Below are 25659 nucleotides of genomic sequence, written 5' to 3' on the forward strand. Positions count from 1 at the left end.
CTTGGGCTGGAGGGCAGCGATGGGGGCGCAGCTCAGCACGGTGAGTGCCGTGGCGGTGGCGGGGCCCGGCGTCGCCGGGATCTGCCTGCGTGGGAGCGGGCGGCGGACGCGGCGGACGCGGCGGACGCGGCTTGCTCGCCCCGCTCGGTGCCGGCGCTGCAGCCGGGTTGTGGCAGCCGCGCTGCGGTGCGGGGGGGCTCGGGTTTTTCTCTTTCGCCTCCCGGTTCCTCGGGTTTCCGGTACGGCCCGGCGGCGGGCTGTGCTCCGGGCGGGACCAGCCGCGCCTCGCCTCGCCGCGGGGACGAGGCAGGGGGGAGAGCGCGGCCCGGCCCCCTCCTGCCGCGGCTCCGTCGCGGGTGGCCGTGTGAAGGGGTGGAGCCCCCATCCCGCCGTTGCCCCGCCCGTGCCGCGGCCGCCAGCCCCCAGCGCGGCTTCTGCCATGGCCGCCTTTGTTCCGCCCCCCGCCCCGCTCTGCTGCCATTAATAAAAATTCTTTTTCTGTCGCTTATCCTGTGTTAGCAGCCGTGAGTCACCAGCGCTTCGCTGAGCGGCTCCCGGCCTGGCGCTGCTGCCCCCCCGGGGGGCTCAGGTTGCTGCGTGCTTTGTGGCTGCGGCGCGTCCAGCGCTGTTGGGTGTGAGAACGCTGTGGATGGCAGGCACGGCTTCTTGAAGCTGCTCAGCCCTTCGTTGCTCTCTTTTTCCCGCTCATCAGCTGGTAGTTATTTTAGTTCTCAGTCAGACACCGGCTGTGCCGTTCCTGTCCCGCTAAACCCTGGGTAACAAACGGCTGCTTGCGGGGCTGTGGTTATTACTGTCAGAACTCAGCTCGATGCTGTGGGAGCTGTTGGTGCCCTGCTTCCAAAGGTGATGGTTACGAAGAAGAGTGGCTTTCTATCTGTCTGAGTGGCTGTGGTAGTTCACGCTTGCCATCTGATGACTTCAAAATTATTCGCAGAGATAGGAGAAAACTTGTTCCTGCACACGGGTGGAGAAACTGACTTCTGAGGTTATATACACACAGCTCTCCCTTGTCTCCTGTTATACATTGGTCCTGGGAATGGAACCAGGCCCAAGCGTTTTTAATTCCCGTTTTCATTTGCTAAACCACAGCTGCTCTTTGTTCATTTTGGGTAGCCACGTGTTTAAATGAAACTAATTTATTTTAATACATTAATGTCTTGTTTGCAGCGGCATCTCTTCCACATTCAGCTTACTGTCTCCACTAGGCCTCGCTGTTGTGGTTGCCATTAGGAGTTATTTGCTGCTCTGTCACTGTCTTAAATGCCCCGTCTGTCTGTTCTGTGACTCAGTAACAAAAATCCTTCTTAGAGCTGCGATAATCTCATGGGTCTGCAGGAGCTTCAGCTTCGTTAGACATAATTTTTGCAGTAAAAGTGGAAAAATGCAGTGTGCGTGTGGCATGGCATGCTTTCAAGTTGTACCAGGTGCTGATAGCTCTTACGTCTCTTGCAGCAGCATTTTAGGAGACGAGAGTTTATTACTGTCTTGATCGTACACTTACCATGATTTTGGCAGTCACGTAGTACGCCTTGCAGCCTCCTGAAGGCTGTCAGGCTGACAGCAGTGTGATTCCAAAACACTGGTCCGGTCCTTTATAAGCAAAGTTGAGACTTCACCTTCTTCCATGAATCAGAAAGAGCACTGCATGCAGGCAAAGTACGTTGCTCAGTTTTTATTTTCAGTTTGATCTCTATCATCCCCCCCCTTTTTTCTTTTTTCTTTCTTTTTTTCACAAAGGCTACCCTTGTGATTTTCCCCTCTACTGTGTTGAAGCATTAAATAACAAATCATAGAGCTGAAGAGGATCGCTATGAGAAGCAGGAGCTCAGCTTGCTCTCCTTCCCCAAGACTGGGTGAACTTGTATCAGTGTTAGGTGCCTGAGGTTCTGCTGCACATGGGGGAGCACAGGGAGATGCTTGCAGGCAGGGAAACCCCAACGCCAGCCTGAGGACTGAGCTGGTGTCACAGGAAGCTCTCTGCCCCACAGCTGGCCTGGCACCTGTCTGTGTGAGCCTGCAGGGGCTGAGGAACACATGTGTCTAATGCTCTCTCTCTCTGTGCCACAGCTGAGTTGGGTTGTGACATACCCAATATGGCTCATCTACAGCACTGTCCGGAGGCTTTTTGGGACTCCTCGTCCTGCAATCACTCTGAAGGATCCTGAAGTGAAGTATGCTTTGAGGCTGATTGATAAAGAGGTACGTATGTGCATGTGCAGTGCTGAGCAGGACCTCTCGTGGATGCTGTGAAATGCTGACAGATGCCTACATCTTGGGCAGTGTTGCAGCAGGGAACAGTAGATTTTTTGAAGGCTGCTTAGCTTTGTTTCTGGTAAAATCATGCAAATATCTGTATTTTAAACAAAGAACTCATTTATACATGCTCCTTGCCTAGCATGAGCGAGTTCTCAGGCATAAATTCCTGCAAGCCAGCTTAGAGTGGTGCAGGATGCTTTGGAAATGACTGTACTCATAGTTTCTGTCAAGTGAGCCTCATGTCGTAGAGTACATCAGCAGGAATTTCTAAAATTACCAGATATTGCTGCCAGAAGTTGGTAGCTCTGCTTGGGGAAACAGGGCCCAAAAGGTTAGAGATACATATTTCCCTTGGATAAGCTGATGGTCAGAAATCTTGGCTTTCCAGTGTGTAGTCATACCTGAAGATATTTGTAGTGTTGACTTAAGTCAATGAGCTGGTCAAAAAGTTATCAGAAGATTTTGATGAAAGGGACTTTGGACTGTAACTGAGCTTTCCTCAAGGTATGCAGAGTGCACTGAGAGCTTGGCTTTCGTTTGTTCTTTCTGTCAAAGAAAGCAATCATTTGGTTCCGAGTCTTTGGTTTATTGGGTAGCAAAAGTTTCCCCATGGCTTGGGCAGGGTTGCCATGCAGCATTTATTACCCATGCATACTGCAGCAATGCTGTTATTATACATTCCCCATTCTTTCATAAGCTGTGTAGCACGTGGTGGCAGGTACAGGCTGCCTAACTGCAGAAAGGGGTGGAAGCTAGAGGCACTGCACGTGCTTCTGAGAATCAGACTGCTGGCAGGTTTCTGCTGCATCTGTTTCTAACTGAAAATCATTCACAATTTTTTTTTTTCTTCTAAATACTGATTATTCTCAGTCCGTTGTCGTGTTTCGTGCAGTCTTTTTTAATCTTGGGAGGAAGGAACAGCTCTGCTATAACCACCTCAAGTGTTGCTGCCTGTGGTAGTTTAATCAGTGAGATTAACTTGGTACAAGTGCTTTTTCTGCAGAGCTGTAGTTCTGCATTTTCATCAGCAATTTGTAACAGCCTCCCAGAAATCTGGTGCTACTAAACTACTCAAGATTGTCATACCCAGCTGTCCGAGGAGGATGAAATTAGTATTTCTGACACCCACAGTTTGTAATTTACAAGCTCTTAAACGAGTGGAGCACTTTAATTGGATCACAGCTGTCATTACGCAGAAACCTTTTAATGTCTTAAAAGGTCTTAAAGGTCTTAAGGTCTTAAAAGTTGGAAGGCAGTGGTGGCACTCAGTGTGGATGTGGAGCCTACTCAAGACGTGTGGCGAGATGAAAATGTGGAGTTTTTCTTTGGAGAGTGCAGCTCTTGCAGCCCAACCAAAGGCCCTTCTATTTCAGAAGTGTTCACTATTCCCATTGCCATGTTGGTACTCATCATTCCCTTTTTGGAACTGTGAAGCTCTTGGTGACTTCACCAACACAGCATCTAAATGATTTGTGTTTAAAACAAAACAATGAACAAATTGACTCCTTTTTTTTTTCCTGAGAGTAGCTGGGGACTATATGCTCCTTCTTCTTAGATGAAAGTATTTTGATGGTGCAGTTGAGAATATGGCCTTGCAGAAAGTTTTTCTTGTGGGCTTGCAACTGAAGCAAAAGAACAAGAAGTGTGGCTGGCAAGAGAAATGCAGAAGGCGATTAGATTTTACTAAAAACAAAAATGGTCCTGTGATTGCTGGAAATGCCAGCAATTTGTGTACTGGCTGCCCTACAGCACTAGGAGCGTGTTCAGAAAGGTTCTGTAGGAAGAAACAGTATCTGCAGTTATGAGGTTTGAAAAGCACAGGTCTGGGGAACTCATTGTGTGAAGTCTGTGCGTGTATTAGCGCAGCCTAGATCTTTGTGGTAAAGCTGGAAGCCAAACGTATCAGTTTGCTCAGCAGTTGGAAGCAGACTCAGTGCTTCCTCTGCCTGTCAGCTGCCCTTAGGCACCACCTGAAAGGTTGGTGTTTGTCCCAGTAGTGTAAGGATCCATTTGGCACTCGGAGAAGCTGGCATCACACAGTTAAGCACCAGCCTGCAAAAAAGCTGTCCACCACCTCTCGGTTTGCAGATGTGAGCCTGGTGAGGTCCTTGGCACCCACAGCTTGAGGCAGAAATGCGCTGGCAGCTGGAGGCCAGGGGCTTGCTTCCAGATGCTGAGAGATGGCATTGGGAACGCAGGGAGGTGGCCTTGTGCTGGAGATGGTTTCAAGGCTGCTGCTGATGTGGCCTCGGTCTAAGACCTTGCTGAGCAGCGTGCTCCGCGTCCTGGCCTTGCAGCAGGCACTAGGCATAAGCATGGGGGTGCTGTGAATTTCTGAGTGTTGCTCACAGTTGTCTGCTGTGATGCACCAAAATACTCGTGTTCCAGTACCATTGGCCCATCTTAAATGGTGCAGTTGCTGTTGAATTCCTGTGTGTTTAATGAGATCTGGAACAGTGCTTAGGTTTTTCACTTGTGGCCCCCGCATAGAACGCAGTGTAGTATTCACAGTGCTCAGAAAGCTATTGCTTATTCTTAACCTGTATGAGTATCTTTACTAAGTTTTGCTATTAGCATTTAAATATTCATCAAAACAGTATTTCGGTACGTCTTCAATTTCAACAAGAAAGTAAAAAACTTATGAATAAAACATTTTGAGGGAAAGTTAAGTTTTACAAGAATTTATTTATCAGTTGATCAGTTGTTACATTATGCAGAAATTTCAGATAGAGTATTGCTGTCCCCTAAATACTTAATCCTGCAGCAGGCCACACAGGTGCAGTGATTTTACAGGAGAAATCACAATCAAAATCCCAACAATGTAGCTGATGATTATTCTTGTTTTTCAGGAAGTAAGCCATGACACAAGGAGATTTCGGTTTGCTCTCCCTTCCATGGATCACGTTCTGGGTCTACCAATAGGTACGTTCTGGCTTTCCTTCCTGAGAATCAGAGCCACGTTAGTTGTACTGTGGGAGATTTTTTTCTTGCATTTTGAACCGTTGAATTTCCAATGCTGCCTGTGTGCCTTGGTCTGTTAGAGCTTTGCAAAACTGTCCCAGTGCTGTGAGTCATATAACATTATCACAGAATCCTAGAATGGCCTGGGTTGAAAAGAACCACCGTGATCATGTAGTGTCAACCCCCCTGTTATGTGCAGGGTCACCAGCTACCAGACCAGGCTGCCTAGAGCCACATCCAGCCTGCCCTTGAATGACTTGGATGTCAGTGTGGTGCCTGAAATCCAGTGTTCTTACCAAGAGTGTACATCCAGCTTCTTTCTGGGAAGACAGTAGAAGAAGGAAGCATTGGTCTTTGTATTCTTCTAATCTTAACTTTCCAGTGTGTGTTAGTCCCATGGCACTTGGCGTCTGTGATCCCCTTGAGGCAGTGTTCCCAATGCTTCCCAGCTAAGGCATGCATTTCACCAGCTAGTCTGCTAAGCTCTGAGTCTCATGGAACTTGTTAGTCACCATGGAGTAGATGTTTCCTGAGGCCTTGCCATGTGGCGTATTGCCTTCCATACTAGCTTAGTGCTGTTGCTTCTCACTGCTTATGTAAAGTGCATTTCACTGTGACTTGTGTTAAATAAGGACTTAGGCTGTAGATGCCTGTTGGATCATCTGTGGGTCAGGGGTGCTTGCTGGTGTAAGACGTGGGAAGCAAGGCAGCTGGGAGTCGTGGGTGTGGCAGCTATGGGACAGATTCTGGAATGTCCTGTGCATGTTTAGTCCAGCACCAGCTTTTGGCTTTTACCAGCCAGCTAGGGTGTTACAGGAAAAAACACAGCTTGCTCATGGAAAGTTGGATTCTGTGTGGCTTTATGGAGGCTCCCCAGCAACTGCCCTTCTGCGAGGAGGAAAAGCACTAATGAATAAGGGCATAAAGTATGTTTTCCCTCAGAGAGAAGCACAATAGTACTGTCATAGAATCATCGTAGAATGGTTTGGGTTGGAAGGCACCTTTAAGATCAACTAGTTCCAACCTCCTGCTGTATGCAGGGACACCTCCCTCTAGATCAGGTTGCTCAAAGCCCCATCCAGCCTGGCCTTGAATGATTACAGAGAGTGGGTATTCACAACCTCACTGGGCAACCCGTTTCAGTGTCTCACCACCCTCGCAATAAAGAATTTCTTCCTAATACCTGTCTTTCAAGATTTATGATCTACAGTGGTAGTGTCACCAGGTTACACATCTTTATCCATCCACTGGTTAGCATCACTGGCCCTCCAGTGTGACAAACAGCTCCCAGTAAAGTCCCCTTTTTGCGTACCTGCAACAGGCAGTGGAGCTGTGTCATACATCTTTGGAGAGTAAAGTTCATCTTATGAGGCATTAGTTATAGAATCATAGAATGGTCTGGGTTGAAAAGGACCTCAAAGATCATCTAGTTCCAACCCCCCTGCTATGTGCAGGATCACTGACTACCAGACCAGGCTGCCCAGAGCCACGTCCAGCCGGGCCTTGAATGCCTCCACAACCTCCTTGGGCAACCTGTTCCAGTGTGTCACCACCCTCTGTGTGAAAAACGTCCTCCAATATCTAACCTAAACCTTCCTTGTCTCAGTTTAAAACCATTCCCTCTTGTCCTATCACTATCCACCCTTGTAAACAGCCGTTGTGGGGGCCTAATGGTGTTAAAATAATGAAAAATTTCCCCTGGGTATTCTTCAGCTGTGTCTCGTAAGGGTATTGGAAAACCTTTCCAAGGAGTTAAATTCTAGAGGGATTTTCTTTTTCATTATAACGTAGGCATTGAGAAAAGAGTTCAGCTAATGTGTGAGAGATCGAAATGCGATTGCTGCTTTCAAAGGAGAAAGGTAGTTGGTAGAGCTTTGAAATGGCGTGTGCACTAACTGCCCTCCTGATGCGTCACCGAAAGAAAAATCCCTTGGAAGCAAAGTGCTTTTCTTCCTCCCCACAACCAGGACAGCATATCTACCTGTCTGCTCGGATCGATGGAGCGCTGGTCATTAGACCTTACACTCCGATTTCCAGTGACGATGACAAGGGCTTCGTGGATCTTGTCATCAAGGTAAGGATGTCATGCTGTTGTACAGGCTGGGCAACTTCTGAATCCACCTGCATGCCTGCAGTGCCCTGTGAAGCCTGGTGTGCCAGGTTCTGTTCTGCTCTGTGCCCCTGTGGACTTCCATTCTAACAAGTAATGTGCAATTATCTACAATCCCTGTGGCATTTTACGCGCCCTTCTTTAGTGAGCATGTCTCACAAGGTACTTCATAATTTCCTGTACTTGCACACGGCCATTTTCCAGAATCTGTATACATTTGCAGATTTGCAGATACATTTTTGCATTTTTCAATGCTTCTGAAGTAGGAGATTAACCTTGTGTAAGCTGTCTGCTTCTTCAGCTAATGCCATATGCTGTTTGTGACCATTATTAAGGGTGGTGAGGATTTTTGTTGTTACTGATGCAGACAGGGCAGATGATCGATTCCGATTTGGTCAAAATCAGGGCAAGAGTGTAATTTCAATCCTTATCGGAAAACTCAGTGCTTCTTTTTCATCGTCAGTCAAATCTGTCTAGATAGTATTTCTTTATGTAGTAATTGTGTCCTATGAATGAGGAACATGGCTACGTGAATATCTGAATGGCAGAGAAAAGGACACGTGCTCATTTTTGTGCTGTGAGATTAATTATTTCGTTGTTTTTTTCATAGGTTTACATGAAAGGTGTCCATCCGAAATTTCCTGACGGAGGGAAGATGTCTCAGTACTTAGACAGCCTGAAAATAGGGGATACCATTGACTTCAGAGGACCAAGTGGCCTGCTTGTCTACAAAGGAAAAGGCAAAGCTCAGAAAATATAATTTATCCAGAGTAAATGATACAAAATCTGGGCTTCTGAACATCATTGGCATTATGGGTATTAAGCAAGTACAAATACAACTAGTAAGAGCTTCATGCTGTACTCACAGAATCAGGATTCACGTCAGTGTCTGACGCCATGATCCTGAAACACTGTCAGAATTTCTGTTTTTCTTTGTGACGTCTTCAGTTCACCTTTGTCTGTTTTCTGCCCCTGTTTTACAACGTCAGTTAATTGAAAAATGCTGAGAAGTGATCACAGGCTCTGTTTCCTGCTGACTTCATTGTTTTCCACATCTCTCTCTTCTAGGTGAGTTTGCTATTCGACCTGAAAAGAAAGCCCAACCGGTTACTAAGAAAGTGAAGTATGTGGGGATGATCGCAGGTGGGACTGGTACGTGTGTGAAGACTCATCTTTGGCCTCTGACACCTGCTAGATGTTGTTGATACTTTCCCTCACCTGCTCCTTTGCACTTTCTCCTTTACTTTCTCTCATCACTTACAGCACTTCTCTTTCAGGGATAACACCTATGCTGCAGATCATTCGAGCAATCATGAAAGACAAGGATGACTCCACGGTTTGCCAGCTGCTGTTTGCTAACCAGGTAATTTCTGTCCTTATTTCTGTTTATGAAGTGTTATTTAACAAACACAGCTCCACTCAGCAACTGAAGTTGTTGCTGAGGAAGCGTGGTGCAGCAATATGTGCTGCGAGGGGAGAAGTGAACAGTAATGCTGAAAGCTTCCCATCTAAAGCACTATAATTACTTCTTTGAACATGGCTGCTGAAGCGCTACCGTCCTCACAGCTGACGCTCAATGTCCTGGATCTTATTGTTCTGTTTCTAATTTAGAACGTTTTAAAACTCTGGATTCATCTGTGCAAGTTGATACGTTTTGGGTAGACTTTCAGAGCTGTCTTTCTTAGTGAAAACATGGAAGAGGTGGGCATTGGGCTCCTTCAGCAACTGAATCTTCCCAACTTCAGAGCAGGCTTTGTAAGAGGAGTCTTCTTGAGAATGCTTTATGTGAGCTAAAATTAAAACTGATCTCCAGCAGCTTCCTTGACTATAGAGCTGGGGTTCTGCACAGCTGTTTCCTTTCAGTTTTATTCCCTCCATCAGTGTTTCATATGTTTTGTTCACTCTTTGAGCTGTATCATACTTTGCTGCTGGAAAAAGGGAAGATCCTTTTGACACATAATGTTCTTGTGATAGAGGGATTTCTTGGTTGACCAGGCAATCCAAGTGGTGGTGTGCAGCTGAACTGCACGCCCCTCCTTGGCCTGACATTCTTCTGGTGCTCATCTTTTTGTTTTCAAAACTCCCTCATCGTGAATTTCTGCTCCTGAATTATGAGAGTTTTTTTCCTGCCTGTGTTTCTTAGCTTCTTTAGGCTTTCCTTCTTTGTTCTTCTTTCCTCTGGTATTCACTGTATCCCATTTCCTGCGGACTATATCTGTATTACAGAACTGCTATGAGCCCAGTACGCTGTCTTCTGTAACCCAACACAGGTCCTTCAGCAGGGTCAAAATAGAACATGTACAAAAAATACTTTTTGGTTTTTTTTCTACCCAGAAGCAATGATCCAAGTGCCAACAACTGCCCTATTCTGGTGCTTTACTACAGTAATAAGGCACCTTCCTAAGTGCTTTTGGAGTGCCCTCGGGCACTGGGTGATGCAGCTGCAGCATTTGATGTCTGCTGAGTGCTTGAAGCTGGCACAAAATGCAGTAGGTCTCTGGGCTGGTAGAGGATCAGGATTTGGGATTTGCTGTGAGTTAATTCAGAATGACTAACATAGAACTTGAGCTGTTCTAGCAACCTAGAAATCCTATTGCTTCTTGCGAGGAGGAGGTTTTTTTTGAGAGAAACAGTTGCCTGTGTATTAGCAACAGGCTGTGTAAACATCAGTTGTTGGCTTTAAGGAGTCCCTGTACCCAAGCACTGCACAAATATAAAGCAGATGGACAGGCATGAAAGCCTACAGACTAGGCTTTTTTTTTTTTTTTAATATTTAATGCTATAAAGTATTTTTTGTACATGTTCTATTTTGACCCTGCTGAAGGAGCTGTGTTGGGTTACAGAAGACAGCGTACTGGGCTCATAGCAGCCCACTTGGAGCTGGTCAGACCCAGTTACAGCCCTTCTGGAAGCCGTGCAGCTGCAGGTCCAGAAACAGGAGCCTTCCTGGCAATAGGTGTTGGCACGTTCCTCATCACCCCCACAGCCCAGACGTTGTCATGTCCTCAGTGCCAAATTATTAAGGCTGTGGAGGAGGATGCCAGTTTTAGTCTCTGCCCTTACCCTCCTTCCCAAACTGTGGCTGCTTTTATGGGAGTAAGGTTTTCTTTTGGCCTTTGATGGTGTTTCATCAGAGAGGAGCAGAACTTGCACAGCCTTTGTTGTTCCAGTGAGATCTCAGTACCTCCTTGGTTATTGGTTGTTCCACATCTTGTTTAAAAACTGAGCATCTCCATATGGCAGTGCTGATGAAATTTAAAGTGGTGGAGGTGAAAAATTGTCCTTTTTATTTCCTGATTGAAAGGCAGAATTTGGAGGGTAGGAAAATACACACGTAGTCATGGTTAGTTGTTTGTTTTTGTTTAATGAAAGCCACTTTTCTAATGTAGGTGTTAAGGAAGGGCTCGTTCTTAAGTGTTATCACTGATTCTGTAATGAGTTCTGTGTTTTGATACAGGTATTGCTTTGTCTTACTGTTTCGAAGGAAGGAATTATGGGGCTAGAATTTGGGCAAGTTCTGCAATGGGATCATCATGGAAATAATTTGCATTTACAGGCTCTCTTCAATCTTTAAAACAGGGTTAAATAATCTGTACCATCTCACAAAACTACACAGAACTGTAGTGGCCATCTGAGGGCTGCATTCAAATGCAGAGCCATAAACATAACCAGTGTTTCCTTTACCCGGCAGACTGAGAAGGATATCCTGCAACGTTCAGAGCTGGAAGAGATTCAGGTTCAGCACCCCAACCGTTTTAAGTGTTGGTATACACTGGATAAAGCACCTGAAAGTAAGATCTGTCACGCTATCTCTACTGAAGCTTAAGTTATGGGTACTAATGCACATGTCTGACAGGAGAAATGCTGCACTGTGTGTATTTCTGAGCTCCTTTGTTTCTTGATGAGTTGTGTTCACGCAATACTGAATGCATCCAGCAGCTTCTTTCTTCACACAGTTGTGCACAGAAGCTCTAGATGTTATCTGACAGTGTTTCCATACCTATGAAGCTCACCTGAAGGGAACGATAGTGTTATGTTCATCCTGTGACTACACGTGAATATTAACCATTATCTACTGTGATCCAAGGTGACCTTCCTTTCTCCTGCTATGTCATGCCCACCCCCATCAGAGGAGAGTCACACTCCATTCACTGGTAGCTTGGAGCAGAGAGGGAAGAGCCACGTGCTTTCTCTTACCTTGTGACCATGACACTGTGGAAGGCATATTCTTGGCCACGGAAACCAGGCTGAACTGTGACATGATGGTGGGGAGAGTCTTAACCATCCCTGGAGTCTGGTGCTCCCATGTCATTTTCTACAATAAGCGTTCTCCCTGCATTTCTAAGGCAGCTTGGATAGCAGTGTATTAAGGAGGATGGATGTTGCTGTTTGTTTCATGCGGCTGGAGCTCAAAAGATTCATATTCTTTTCACAACTTTGCTTGATATTTCCTTGGGGCTTTTAGAACGCTTTCTTAAAAATTCACTTTTGTTTTCTCCATGCATCAATCCCATTTTAAAAGCATAAGGGGCACATTTTCCTTTTAGCAGGAGAGCGCAAATGCTACGGGCTGCAGTTTTACTAAAAAAAATACAGATGCACACAGTTTATAATAAAGTGACCTGTATCTATCTTTTCCTTCTCTGCCTCCCCCTGCTTTCTCTCCTCTCCTCTCCTCTCCTCTCCTCTCCTCTCCTCTCCTCTCCTCTCCTCTCCTCTCCTCTCCTCTCCTCTCCTCTCCTCTCCTCTCCTCTCCTCTCCTCTCCTCTCCTCTCCTCTCCTCTCCTCTCCTCTCCTCTCCTCTCCTCTCCTCTCCTCTCCTCTCCTCTCCTCCCCTCCCCTCCCCTCCCCTCCCCTCCCCTCCCCTCCCCTCCCCCCCCTCCCCTCCCCCCCCTCCCCTCCCCCCCCTCCCCCCCCTCCCCTCCCCTCCCCTCCCCTCCCCTCCCCTCCCCTCCCCTCCCCTCCCCTCCCCTCCCCTCCCCTCCCCTCCCCTCCCCTCCCCTCCCCTCCCCTCCCCTCCCTCTCCCTCTCCCCCTCCCCTTCCCCCCTTCTCCCCTTCCCCCCTTCCCCCCTTCCCCCCTTCCCCCCTTCTCCCCTTCTCCCCTTCTCCCCTTCTCCCCTTCTCCCCTTCTCTCCTTCTCTCCTTCTCTCCTTCTCTTTTTTTCCCCAACAGATTGGGATTACAGCCAAGGATTTGTGAATCAAGATATGATCAGAGACCACCTGCCCCCACCTCAGAGCGATGTTCTGATCCTCATGTGTGGACCTCCTCCCATGATCCAGTACGCGTGCATTCCCAACCTGGACAAACTGGGCTATGCCAAGGACATGAGGTTCTCCTTCTAATGAAGGCTGTTACTTCAGTGGTCTTGTGAGGAAGGAAAGAAAAACAGTTAATGGGGAACAAGAGAAAGTTAGAGATGGCTGATGCACAGTGCTGGGAAGCTACATTTACATTAGAAATACTTCATTTTTATCTGAATCTCTGGCAAGTTAGACACTTAAGCTTAACTATATGATAACCGTACTGTACGTTACACACAAACAGCCTTCTGGCAGAGACGTAGCCATGCGCAGTTCTCAGCTGTGTTGTGCTTGCCACGTCTGTCCTGTAGAAAGATTATATTCCATCTCGAGGCTGGAAAGCTTCTTAGGGCAGCAACTACTCATTTACACTCTTCTTAGCACTGTAATCAAATAGCAGTAATATGCCACTTCCTAACACTGTGCATACCCAGTATTTTATTTGGTGTGAAGTATGAAATATATGGAATGAGCTTATATCAAACTTTAAAGAGATGTTACTGTGTGAGGACCAGGAGCGTTTTCCTGGTATGCATAATCTTTGCACCATCAGGAGCTTAAGAGTGTTCATTTGAAGGATGACAATTAACCACGTATGACTGAAGTTGTTTAAGGAAGTTGCCTTGTTAATCAAAATAGAGGGGTAGACAGCTATATAAAGTTTGTTTCCTGTGTATTTTGGAATAGCCTCTTTTACGTGGAAACACTTTTCCAGCTGCTCACATCCCTGGGCAATGAAAGAAACTCTGGACAGCAGGCGCTTTACTGACTGTCCTGGAAGTCTTTGCTTGTATGTGTGCTGAATACTGAAAAAATACTGACGTGTGCATTTACTTTTAAATAACAGGCAGTACCATAGGAGTGGGAAAGTGATTGTTCTGCAGGTTCTGTGCAGTGAAAAAGTGCTGGGTGAAAACTGGATCTGGTTTTAGTTTGTTTACCAGAGCTGAGTTAGCCAGACTGGGGTTCATTGGGTGGTCCAGCTCAGCAGTGGGTCCTGGCAGGTGTGATATGCCTGCACATCTTGCTCTGGAAGAGCTCCAAAGAAGAAAGAGGATTGCATGGGAACAGCCTTAAGCCACCCAACTGACAGCTGATTCAAATGTATCTCTGAATCTAAAACTCTTTCTTACGTGCTGTTTATTACAGCTTCCATTTGTTTCTTAATATAATTTTTACAGCAGCCTTTCACCTGACCTTTAGCAAAACTTCATGCCTCCTGTGTGCTGTCCTTCTGCATCCACACACACTGAGGTTGGGGCTGTCCTGCAAGAAATCCAGGAGACAAAGTCGTGGTCTGATGATGAAATCGCAGTGAGGGAAAGGATGGTGGGTGGTGGTGGATGAAGTCGTAGAATCACCAGAGTTGGAACAGACCTCCAACATCACCCAGTCCAACCATTCACCAATATTTCCCCCCTAAACCACGTCCCTCAGTACCACAGCTGAAGTCACGTGGATGCGAGTTAGCTGCAGGTAGTGGTGTGCCATGTGTGTCACTTTTGTAAAGATTTGGGCACTATTTGGGGCTGTAACTTGCCCCGCTTTCTTTTGTGCCCAGCCAACAGCTGTGTACTGTACACTTAAAAGGTGAATCTTCAGCATCAATTAAAAGGAGAAAAGGATACTACAGTTAACTTAAGGAACCTGCAAAGAATAATACTATTAAGTTTATTAAATAGACACTTGCCTCTGAAATCTTCAGCATTTGATGTGCGTTTCTGAAACTCATTTTAATATTGTGCTCCAGAGGTCAGTTCCTTTATCTTTTTGTGAGGCAAAAAGCAGAAATTGGAGATGAATTGTTTTGCTGCTGGTTTACATCACTGTGGAGTAAACAGTTTTTTTTTTACATGACTGTATTTAAGGAAGTGTTCATATCAAAAATAACTCGCTGGTAACACGTCAACATTTTTGTATAACTGAACCTTTTTTCTAATTACTGTTTTTTTCCACATCTGTCAGAAATAAATGATGATGCAGGTGCCTCACCTGTGTGTTACTTATCCCATCACCTTCCACTTCAGAAGAGACAAACTGTGTCTGTAGAGCACTTCAGAATGCTTAAAAACATCTGTTTGCTGTTTACCCAACTGTTTGTGTGAGAGGTTGGTGCAAGCTGCTGAGTCAAGGATTAAACTACCACTGTTTTCTGTCTGTCACCAGAATCTATTCGTTTTGCCTTTATTTTGTACATCTTCCTTGCGAACATCTTTAATTAAAAAGGAGATTTTTATATAATCTGATGAAAAGATGGTGCCCCGATCCCTTTTGCTTGCTGGTCCTGTACTGTGGCACTTAAACAAGTAATAAAAGCTGGTTTTGCATTGTTTTTGATTCTCAGATTCATCTCTCTTACAGTTGTAGCGGAGTGGGCGTCAGCGAGCTCCTACCTGTTATGGAGGTTAGGGGAGAACATTCTCACGGGACCTGGAAAACTGAAACAGCTTCAGAAATGTGCTCCAAGAGGCCCTTCTCACAGCCAATGAGCCCCCAGTAAAGGGTGGGGGTGAGGTTTTCTGCTGTTGTTCTTATTCTTTGGGTGAAAAGCACTACCTGAGGATTGGCTGTGAATCACTTGGGCCAACACACCAGCTGGGCTGAATCAATGAGCAAAAAGTCACACTGACTTCACCGAATACATTGCTGTTCATCCTTGCCTTTATTACCCACAGCACTGATTCTTGCCAGAGCCAAGAATGCAGCAGCATGACTTACCTGAGGTAGCAGAGCCTTTGGGGGGATCAGGTCAGGAGGCCACCTGCCCCAGTATGTGATTCGCATAGCTTGGCCTCTCTCAGAGCAAGGATTTATTGCATGGAGAGCTCCTGCACTGATGCTGGACCTCACTGTGCCCTTTTGTTTGAATGTGCAGACTACAGCCTTTAATTCGCAGCTGTCACAGCTTCCCCATTTTATAACTCAGAAACTAAACAGTAACATATGAATGACAGTTTTGAAACTGCTTTTATTCTGTTGAAAGAAAGAAAATTATAAGGAAAACCACCACCCAGGAGGTCAATACCATCAAATTGTTAGTGTACGCAGCAGTTAAGTCCCTACCTGTGGCCTACAAACACTGAGGTTTTGCCAGCCTGAAACCTGTGGAGCTCTTCCCTTTGCTGCTTAACAGCAGCTGGAAGAAAGCTACTACAGTTGTGCAACCTGAAATGCTGTCAGCTAAAACCTGAGGGAAATTGAGTAAACCATTACATAAACACAATGAGCTGCTAAGATACCAAAACCAAAGACAAAGCGAACATTCTTGCCTCTTCCAGATTTCTGCTTGCTGCCAGGGCTGTCAGGAGCCCTTCCTTCTCTGCTGCACTGAAAGACGAAGACTGCCCTGGATGCCAGCCCCCATCTCCATGGGTTCATTTTCCCATGTCTCCTTAAACAATTGCAGCTGGTTTTTGCCACCAGCAAGAATAGGGTTTGTGGCAGAGCCCAGCGCTGGGTCACAGCTCTGAGGCTCTCCAGTCCCAGCATCAGCCTGGTGCTGGTTGCCTTCCTGTGGGCAGATGATAGGGTTCTCATTTGGCTCATTTCTATCTCAGGACAGGGAGTTCTCCATTAGGAGAACGAGCTCCATTCCTTCACAACAGTGTTCTGAAGCCCTTGCATTTTTCTCTACTTGCACCACCACTCTGACAGCAGTTACAGCATGTTTTCTCTACTACAGACTCAACATACCATTTAAAAAAAAAAAGAAAAAAGAAACCAGCCTGCCCTTTCTATATGCACAGCACACAGAGGCTGAGCCAAGCCTAATAACTCCTCCTGAAGGCACCATTTGATAAAGCCTTCATGGCCCCAGCCAAGGCTCCATGGTTGGTGAACAAAATGTCCTGGGATGGCTCCACGCCTTCTATAAACAGTTTTTCTGGCAGATTGTATTCTAGAACAGTGTGCTGTTGTTCTAAAACCTGGACAGACTGAGTCAGATTGGCTGCTGCACAATAGAAGGCAGTACAGTGGGTGGAGGGGGAAGGTGAGAAATAGGGGTGGAGTGATGTTGGGCACGAAGCCCACCGAGGCTGAGCACCACCCACAGCCTTTGGTGAGGGCCTGCAGACACCCTGCTGCCAGCTCGAGGTTTACAGAGATTTATGGACAGATTGCCCGCCTCCTTCAGCCCGTGTGTTGCACCAATGCAGCTCTCCAGCACCTCTCTGTGGGCAGGAAGCTGCCTGATCAACAGGCAGTGTTTCTGCTCTTCCTTCACAATGCTATCCAGCAGGATTTGGTCCTCAGGTTTCCTGGCATGCCAAACATGGCAAACAAGCCCTTGCAGTCCCATCCTACCAGACAGCAGATCTTGTCTGGACTCTCTCAGCAGCACCAGCAGTGTCTGCCCACCAGTACAGTCTCCAGGCTGTCCCCAGTGCTCCTGTGGGGCCATCCCGCTCTGGCAGAGCTCTGCCAGCTGTAGGATCTGCACTCAGCTGCAGCTCGATGCACGTGTCAGCACCCAACAGCGCCCAGAGCCAATCCACTCCAAAGAGCACAGCCTGTTACATGGTTGTTTTACTGGTCACGATGCATTCCTCCACTCCCTTCTCCACACAGAAGCTGATGAAGTTGACCCGGAGGATCCTGCTCAACAGAAGGACTTCGTATGAAGATCTGTGAAGCCAAGCTAGTCCTTCAGCCTCTGAGGTGAACGGACCATGCCTTAGCTGAAGACTTTATGGATAATGAGTTTCAGCCGTGTTCCCAGCTGTGTCTGTGTGATGCTTTCTGACTCACGCTCTGCACAGGTGATTTCCTCATGCAATAACCTGAGGGAAATCCCTTCCTTAGTGAAGGTTCTGTGGTAACTGAGCACTGTCAGAGCCATGAGGTGGGCTGAACAGAACTGCCAACAGATGCTGTGCCCAGCAGAGCCTGGCAGTGCTGGCAGGCAGCGCTGCAGGATGTTTCCCCTGCATCTCCCTGAGCAGGGACCAGCCCAGCAGGCCCCGCCGCTTTCACACCTACTGAGCTCACCTGCTTTCAATGATCCCATCTCATTCTAGCCTGATCTTATCTTGCTCGCTCTCATTTCTAGGACTACTACAAAGAAGCCACTTCTATTGGCACTGAGTATTACCTAGAGATGAATTAACCTATTTCTTTTAACCACTCAGAATACTAAAAGACCTCCAAGATCATCCAGTCCAACCAGCAGCCCATCCCCACCATGCCCACTAACCATGTCCCTCAGTGCTACATCTCCATGTTTCTTGAACACCTCCACCACCTCCCTGAGCAGCCTTTTCCAATTTCTCTTTCTGAAAAGAAAGGAGCAGCTTGAGCTGCTGCTGCCACCTGCAGCTGGGTTACCTCAGAGAGGTGACACACCAGGCACAGTTAGAACTAAACAAGATTCTTAAAGTTACAAAATCCAGTTTCCATAACTGTTAAGGTTGGACTGCATGTTTCTGCTGCAGGAGGCATCAGGCAGGTCAGCTGCTAGTGCAAATACATTGCAACCATCTCTTCACTGTCCCAGGATCTCACCAGCATTCCCAGAAAACACTCTACCCTGCTGAGTGCTGCTCTTGTTCCTCCTTCTCCCCATTCTCAGTGAATAACAAAAAAGTGATAAGGATCTTTCTCCGCATTCTTTCTTCTAATTGCTCAAAACTTCCCTTACTTCACTGCGTAAAAGTGAGCTTATAAACTAGAAGACCAACATTTTACATGGTCTGATAGTGAAAGGACAAGGGGAATGATCTTAAACTAAAAAAGGGGAGATGTAGTCTAGATGTGAGAAATTCTTTACTCAGAGGATGGTGAAGCAGTGGCACAGGCTGCCCAGAGAAGCTGTGGATGTCCCATCCCTGGAGGCATTCAAGGCAAAATTGGATGGGGCCCTGGGCAGCCTGATCAGAGGTTGACTGGAGGCTGCCCCTGCATCTCTAACACCTCCTTGAGAAGTGTCCAGCCTTCCTGGATCTGGTGGATGGCAATCCTGCCCGTGGCAGAGGGGTGGAACTGTATGGGCTTCCAGGTCTCTTCCAACCTATTCCATTCTGTGATTCATCTCTACTGCCTACAGATGTCCTGGTGTTCCTGAAACCCCCAAGAGACACCCCATCTCAGGTTGGTCACACTTGGGTCCCTCTCTCCAGAAAACAGACCATGCCCTAAGTATTACATTTCTTTTCTCCCACAGATCTTCACGTCTCTTTGTCTCACCTCCATTCCTTTGTGACTATCCTACAGCAATCAGCAGGGGATACACTGCTGAGTCTCCCATTACCTCTGACTCTAACTCTCAATTTCTCCTCCTTTCTACATCAGCACTCCCCAGCAACCAACACTCCCTCCTTGCCAGCTTTTTCTCCTAATCGTCTAAGCAATTCTATGGGCTTGTGTTCATCAGCTGCATCAAAGAATGCTGTCCTCCAACGGGAAGAAGATGATAAAGGGACTCCATAGGAAAAGCTCTTGCTGCAAAAGAAAATGGCAAAATACTGAAGAATAAAGCTTCATGTCACTATAAAGACAAAAATGGTATATTGTCTCTAAGCATTTATCTAATTATCTAATTATCTAATTTCAAAGCATTTATCCCAAGTGTTAACACAAAAAAGCTGACCTGATGAACAAAACAGAAATGAGGGTCACAAGAGGGAGGAATTCTGCAGTTTCTGCACTGCTACCTGGGCTACTCCAAGCAAAACATTTATCATCATCTGTACCTGCATCCCAGCAACAAAGTGGGGAAGACAATTGGTACTTCTACAGCTGCTGAGGGCTACAAGGACATGGGGAAGGATGATGACACCTGGGGCTGGAGATACTCTCTGCAGTGGAGACGAACATTGCTGGTCCTCCAACACCCTACGAGGGCTCACTGAGGAGCAGACAGGGGCTGGGACACACCTCCTTGTCACACATGCCCAGCAACCCAGCGTGCATCAAATCTGGATCTCAAAAATCAACAAAAAAACCTGCGTATTTCTTGACTGTTACCTGACTTTTCCTGCTGGCACCATCAACAGATGAACTGGTAAATCCTGCCTGTGATTTTGTTTGCCCCTTGTCCCTCATCTTTTAAGTAGAACACAATGAGCTTCCTAGGAATTTAAAAAAAAAAGAAATTAGGGATGCATTACAAAAAAAAAAAAAAAAACAAACCAAAAACAAACCCACACCAAAACTTACCAGAAGCAGTCAGCATTTTCCACAGATTTTTATTGGATTTTACATGGCAATACACAGTAGTTACGTTGCCTCTTCAAAAACACAAAATACCACAATGGTATCAGCTGTGTGCACATGCACGCAAAAATCTCCCACTGTTAACAATGCTTTCCTAACAGACCCCCACCAAACAGCCATAGTTCAGCTGATAGGCAGCTCTGAATGACAACCTGTTCTCCACCCAGGAGGCCCAGAAACAAGGTGTCTGAAGCAGAACTTTACTTACACTGGACTTAAAAAGAAATGATTGTCTGCTGCTGCTGCTAGGCTTGTTAGCAGCACCAGCGTGAGAAAAAAAATCTCAGAGCATTTGCTTGTACCTGCTTCAACACATAGCACAGTGTCATTAGCCCCTTTTCTACTGTGAATATTCATTCATTGTGTCCACTAGCCAGCGTCTGCTCAGGAGAATCTGAAGGAATACTTCTGCTCAGAAGCCTGCACTATGTCTTCCAGTGCTTCTGCTGCATATGGCAGAGCAGGGTCTTGGGCCAAGCACTGCAAAGTATTCACAGAAAGCAAGCCCTGAACCGAAACATGAGGATTTGTACCTGACAGTGGCGAGCAGGCATTACAGAATGGGGCGGTTCTGCCTATTTGGAATAGCTCAGCCACCCCCAGAACTGCAGAAGAAACAACAGGCAGCAAATTACTTGTGAATGCTCCTCAGTCCGAAGTTCTGAATAAAGCACCAGGTGTGATCTGTTTGTACACAAATGTAAAGTGGCACGAACTGTTTCATGATTATATGGCTCATTTGCCTGGCTCCAGCTACTGAAGAGAGAATGGCAGCACTTGATATTGTATATAACACAACTGGTCCACATCACAGTTTTCTTCTTTGCACATGAAAATTAGCCCAAACTGCATATCTTTCAAAACAATAAAAACAACAATAACAGAAAAACCAACCTGACTGGTTACAGCCCATAAGGCTACAAAAGTAGAGTGCTAGAACACATCTCTGGTCTACCCCCAACACCTGGTGCAAGGTCCATGGAATCCCCTTCCTTCCTTTCCTACCCACAGGACCAGCACAAATCCATGATCCATGATACCACACATCAGTGTGTCAGCCATGATCTCACTTCTAGCACGGGCAATGATGAAACGAGCGACACATTCTTGTAAAAGCCAAGCAGTATCCAAAAAGAACAGCTGGGCTTTTTTTCCCATTACAAGGCAAAGAAGCTTCATGCTATTGTGCTAAAATACATGCTATGTTCAACGCTGTATAAAAGACTGCTGTAATAAACAGTTACTTTTTCCTTGCTTTGGCTAGGACATCTTGCAATACAGAAAGCCTGACAATAAACTTCCACTGGCTAGTTAATGTTTTTAAAGTCTGATGACCTTAAGGAAAAATAGTTATGCTCTAAGAAGGCAAAATGATGAGCAACACGTTTGATATTTGGATTTTTTAAGGAAAAGTTCAACCTTGGGTTTAATATAATGAAATAATATATTTCCTATACATTTCTCTATATAACTTTATTTGTTTGCAACTACACCATCCTCACGTTAGTCACAGCACAGAAACATCCCTTCCACGTGCAGGGAGTACTCTCAATTTGAAGAAAAACTCTCCAGAACATTTTTAAGTCACAGAAGTGTTACTAACTTCAAATGCTATAAAACTACTGCTGCTGGAAACAAGGAAGAAGACATTTTGAAATTTGCAGCTTCCCAAGGAGTCACTGCTAGAAGAAACATGCTTCACAACTATTCCATCCCAAATGGAAGATCATTAAACTGTGAATTCAGTAAAAAGCAACAAAAGCAAACAGTTCCAAAGGTCAGCCTGCCTTTTCCAGTAACCAGCTGGTGTGCAAACTGGGATAATCTTTTACAGTTCTCTCCCCCTTCCCCTTACCTTGAACTTTCCATTACTCTACATCACAAAATTTAAATTTTTGCTTTTAGATGTACTTCATATACTTCTTTTTTTTTTTTTTTAATTTTTTTTTTTTATAAAACAGTATAAAAATAAAAGCAACAGTAAAGAGCTACTGGGGAGATTATGCAGGGCTAAAATCCTATGTTGGATACCAAAGGAAGGGCAGAACTAGCATTTGCGTGGGGCAAAGGCCTTTGAAAAAGACAGCAATAAGAGAAAGCTGATTGACAACTACAGGTGCAATGCTTTTCTATCTAACAATTTGCTTTACTTTGTAATAGTACAAAGGATTATCTCAGGACATGAATAAGAAAAAGGAGCACTATGATACCACGTCAATTTAAATGCAACACTCTGAAACGTATCACCAGTTTGTACATTAAATATAGTAAAAACAATTTCCATTCACCAGTGTCTGGGTGTTTCTTATGGCAACTTTAAAGTAGGCACCTTTTTTTATTTTTTTTTTTCAGTTCTTCTTTAAATTTTCCACCCCCCAGTATTACTTCTAACAAACAGAAGCAAGAGCAGCATAGTGTATATGATCTGCTGCCCATCACATCTAGTGATGACATTTCTTGCACACAGGAAGCGAGCCTTCATCAGTGCCTGTTGGTTGCTGTCACACATTGGAGTCTTCATCTGTTATACTGGTGCTAGGAGAGCGAGTTGCAAAGTCTTTAAACATTTCATCCTCTTTTAACATGTGCTAGAAAGGAAATGAGGGAAGAGTCAAATTCATTTTTACAGAAAAAGACTTTTTATTCTACAGATCACAGTTTTAAGCCTTACTGTCAAGTTGTTGATGCCTTCAGAAAATGCTCCTATTTGCCTCACTGTCCCTTCTGAATCTTCCATCTGCAAAAAAAACAGATAATGGATAATGAATGAATAATGAATCCCTTGCGTGCAGTGGCAATTAAGTTCAGCAAATAATGTAAGTGCTTTATTACAGTCCCACATGCTCAGAGTGAGGGACGAGTGTGCCCTGCTGGGGCAGAAGATGAGTTATGTCAGAGACAGTCTTACAGCTGCTGCATTTGTGGCTTGCAGTTCTTGGGCTGAGAGACATGTTTGTGTTTGTGAGTAATGCTTTGTGACTGTCAAAACTGAGAATCTTCACAGGCTAAAGGAATGGAAAGGTTTCATTGTGAAAGAGAAGTTTCCCACCAAATCTAACAGCACATTTAAGTACTACAGTTTTACCTGCTCCAGCCTGTCCAAATCATCATCATCATATACTCGGATATCCAGGCCAGCCTTAAAACCTTTCTTCGATGCACTTCCAGAGGCCCTCCCCAGCTCCATAGGACACACATACTCTTCCACGTCATCTTGCTTTTTCTTTCTCAGGCTCCCAAAATTGCTGAAGGCAAGTTTCTTTGGCTTGTGAAAAGAAAATTCGCAAAAACTTAAGAGTCAGCAAAGAAGTAACAGGTGTCTCTGCAACTGATGCTTCAATGTAAGCAGATGCTGAAGGGTTAAGACTCCACCGCTTTGCTTACAGCTTTCTGAATAGCTGCAGTTCCAGATAACTGCATCCATAAGAACAAGATGCATCCCTCATTCCATCATTACTACAAAAATAATATTTAAAGGATCCCAAATGTTATCAGAATCCCATTGCACAAAATCACGAGCATGTAAACAGTAAGAGACCACCTCTGTCCCAAGCACGTTATCATACAGTCAGATGGACAACCCACAAGAGTGCCATCTCTCTTTGGCACGTATGAGGAGCTGAGATGTGGTGTGCTCACAGCAGACAAAAGAGTCAAACCCATATCTGCTGAGCCCTGCTCTAATGCTTTTTCATTTGTTTTCACATTAGCAGCCAACCCTGTTTCTCAAACCTTACTGAACAGCCCTCCAAGAATGGATAAAACTAACACACTGGAGATCTAAATGTCTGCTGGAAGCTCACATACGAACCCAGAACAAGTGGCCTACCTTAACTTTAGCAGTTGCTGTTAAGAGGACGTAGTCTGGGGACTCCATGGCTTCACGTTTCTGCTGCTGGGCCTCCTGCCCAATGAGGAGGTTGAAATGAGTGGCTAGGTGCCGTCGCAGCAGTGTCTTGTTTGGTGGGATGTTCAGCAACTGGGCCATGGTTTCTACATTGAAACGTGGCTCCAAAACCTATTAACAAAACCACAGAGTCCAGCTGATGTCAACACTGTCTGATGAGGTCTTAAGGATGCTGATGGGCATGTGTGGCTCAGTCACTTTTTAAAGTTGCTTTGGGTTTTTAATTTAGAGAAAATATACAATGAAGACAGAGAAAAGAGAGTTAAAGGATTCATAGAATGCTATTTCCAGCCTTTCTTTCTTGAATTATAAACAGAAGGAAACTGGCAAATAGAAAGAAGAGCTAAATCCACCCTTAGATCACGTGATATGGAAAGCTCTAGCAAAATGTTTATCCAGCATCCTCTTTAATTCTGGAAAATGTAGTCAAAGGAGTGATGGAAAATAAACATAAAATTTCTGGAAAAGGGATAGAAGTTTCAACCACTACAAACTTCTACAAGCGTAAATCTCTAGCCTGGAGGATCTCATGCTAGAGAAATTAAAAACAATGCTGTTTTGACACTGAAATTGCAGGTTTTCCTAAAGAATCAAGCATTCCCCACAAAAAATAAAAACATGTTCACGTGTAGGAAGGAAAATGGTGGTTGTATAATAGCATGATTGTGTTGTAGGTAGGAGGTAGAAAATGCCATTAAATTGTGAAGGGGATGCAGGCAAACAAATTCACAGCTTTCCAAACAAACTTTGTCCAAGCCACTTTTAGGCCTTTTAAAAGTGCCTTTAAAACTATTGGGTAATAAATATTGACAGCAACTTATTATTAAGAAGAAAAAGAAGACAGAAGTATGTGTGCAGCAAAGATGACAGAACTAGTAATTCTCAGTCATGATTTACTTTAAATCAAATAAAGTAAGCCTGTGAGTATCTTACCATCAGCCCCCCATGCACACCACTCCCCCTCAGATTAGGTGCATACTCTGCCAGATCAACAGAGCGTAACCACTCCATCACGCGGTGATTGGTCCACTGGGTGACCTCAGAAGGTGTGACATTATTCTGCAAACAGGAAGAACAGGCAGTTAAGGAGGCTTCTGAACACAGATGCCCCAGCCCCAGTCTTTACTGAAACAAACCTCCCCTGCCCTTTATGCATATGACCCCACCTTGCTCTTGAGGAAATAAAGAAAAAAAAAAAAAGATTTCTGCTTTCTTTGGATTGCTATCTTGCAGCAATATTGAAGTAGAATTGGGTCTGGACCAAATCTCATACATTCCTCAAAGCACTGAAAGATTTCAGAGCAGATGTAAATCACAATTTCATGAGAAATCTTCTACCTCAGCATTGCATACAGTATGCTGAGCTCCCCTCTGAGTTTCTTAAGCTGATTCTTCACTTAAGAGTTAAAATATTTATGCTAGCTGATGGAGACACTGACACGAAGCTATCTTTCTGACACTTTCCTGATCATTGCAGGAAAAGTCTAAAGCCTTCCATCGAGGCAGAAGGGTTTGAAATCAGTCAGATTCAAGCACTATTCACTCATAACACAGTATCCTTCTAATAATTTCAAGCCAAGAGCTTATCACAGCAGCTTAGCTTGTGTTTATCCTACTGGGAAGCGATCATCTTTCCCACTCTGCTTGCAGGATGGTTGTGCCAAACAACATGAGCTGTATTCCTGAGTGCAGTGAACAGGTCTGTATCATTCTTCATGCAGCCTGAGGATCTTGCTGCACACTAGGATTAGCTGCAATTTCTACAAGTAGAGCTGAAAACTAACTAGCTCCATGAGCTGGTGTGCTTTTCCTGCAGATATGCATTAGAATCTAAATACAAGGCTCTGGGCTGCTTCATCATCCACTGCCCTAGCTGGTGTATGCTCTT

General features: G+C 45.3%; 2 protein-coding genes across 2 annotated transcripts in view; one reads left to right on the forward strand and one right to left on the reverse strand.

Annotated features, from left to right (window-relative positions):
- Positions 1-19: 19 nt before the first annotated feature.
- Positions 20-12694, forward strand: CYB5R3 (cytochrome b5 reductase 3; the record flags this gene model as incomplete). Its single annotated transcript, XM_079538344.1, has 9 exons — positions 20-40; positions 2089-2220; positions 5127-5199; positions 7206-7312; positions 7959-8088; positions 8417-8500; positions 8626-8711; positions 11040-11139; positions 12522-12694. 9 exons carry the CDS (start codon positions 20-22, stop codon positions 12692-12694), a joined length of 906 nt encoding a protein of 301 aa, XP_079394470.1.
- A 9617-nt stretch (positions 12695-22311) lies between these two features.
- PPFIBP1 (PPFIA binding protein 1) overlaps positions 22312-25659 on the reverse strand; it is a gene marked incomplete at its 5' end in the record, with an annotated part of 47125 nt that continues 43777 nt past the window's right edge. The window contains 5 exons of the mRNA XM_079548067.1: positions 22312-22452; positions 22536-22601; positions 22950-23129; positions 23694-23882; positions 24705-24830. Of these exons, the coding sequence (XP_079404193.1) occupies positions 22366-22452; positions 22536-22601; positions 22950-23129; positions 23694-23882; positions 24705-24830 (648 nt within the window). The 3' untranslated portion in view covers positions 22312-22365. The remainder of the gene's footprint in view (positions 22453-22535; positions 22602-22949; positions 23130-23693; positions 23883-24704; positions 24831-25659) is intronic.

Source organism: Tetrao urogallus, assembly GCF_951394365.1.
Source record: "Tetrao urogallus genome assembly, chromosome: 1".
Taxonomy (NCBI): Eukaryota; Metazoa; Chordata; class Aves; order Galliformes; family Phasianidae; genus Tetrao; species Tetrao urogallus.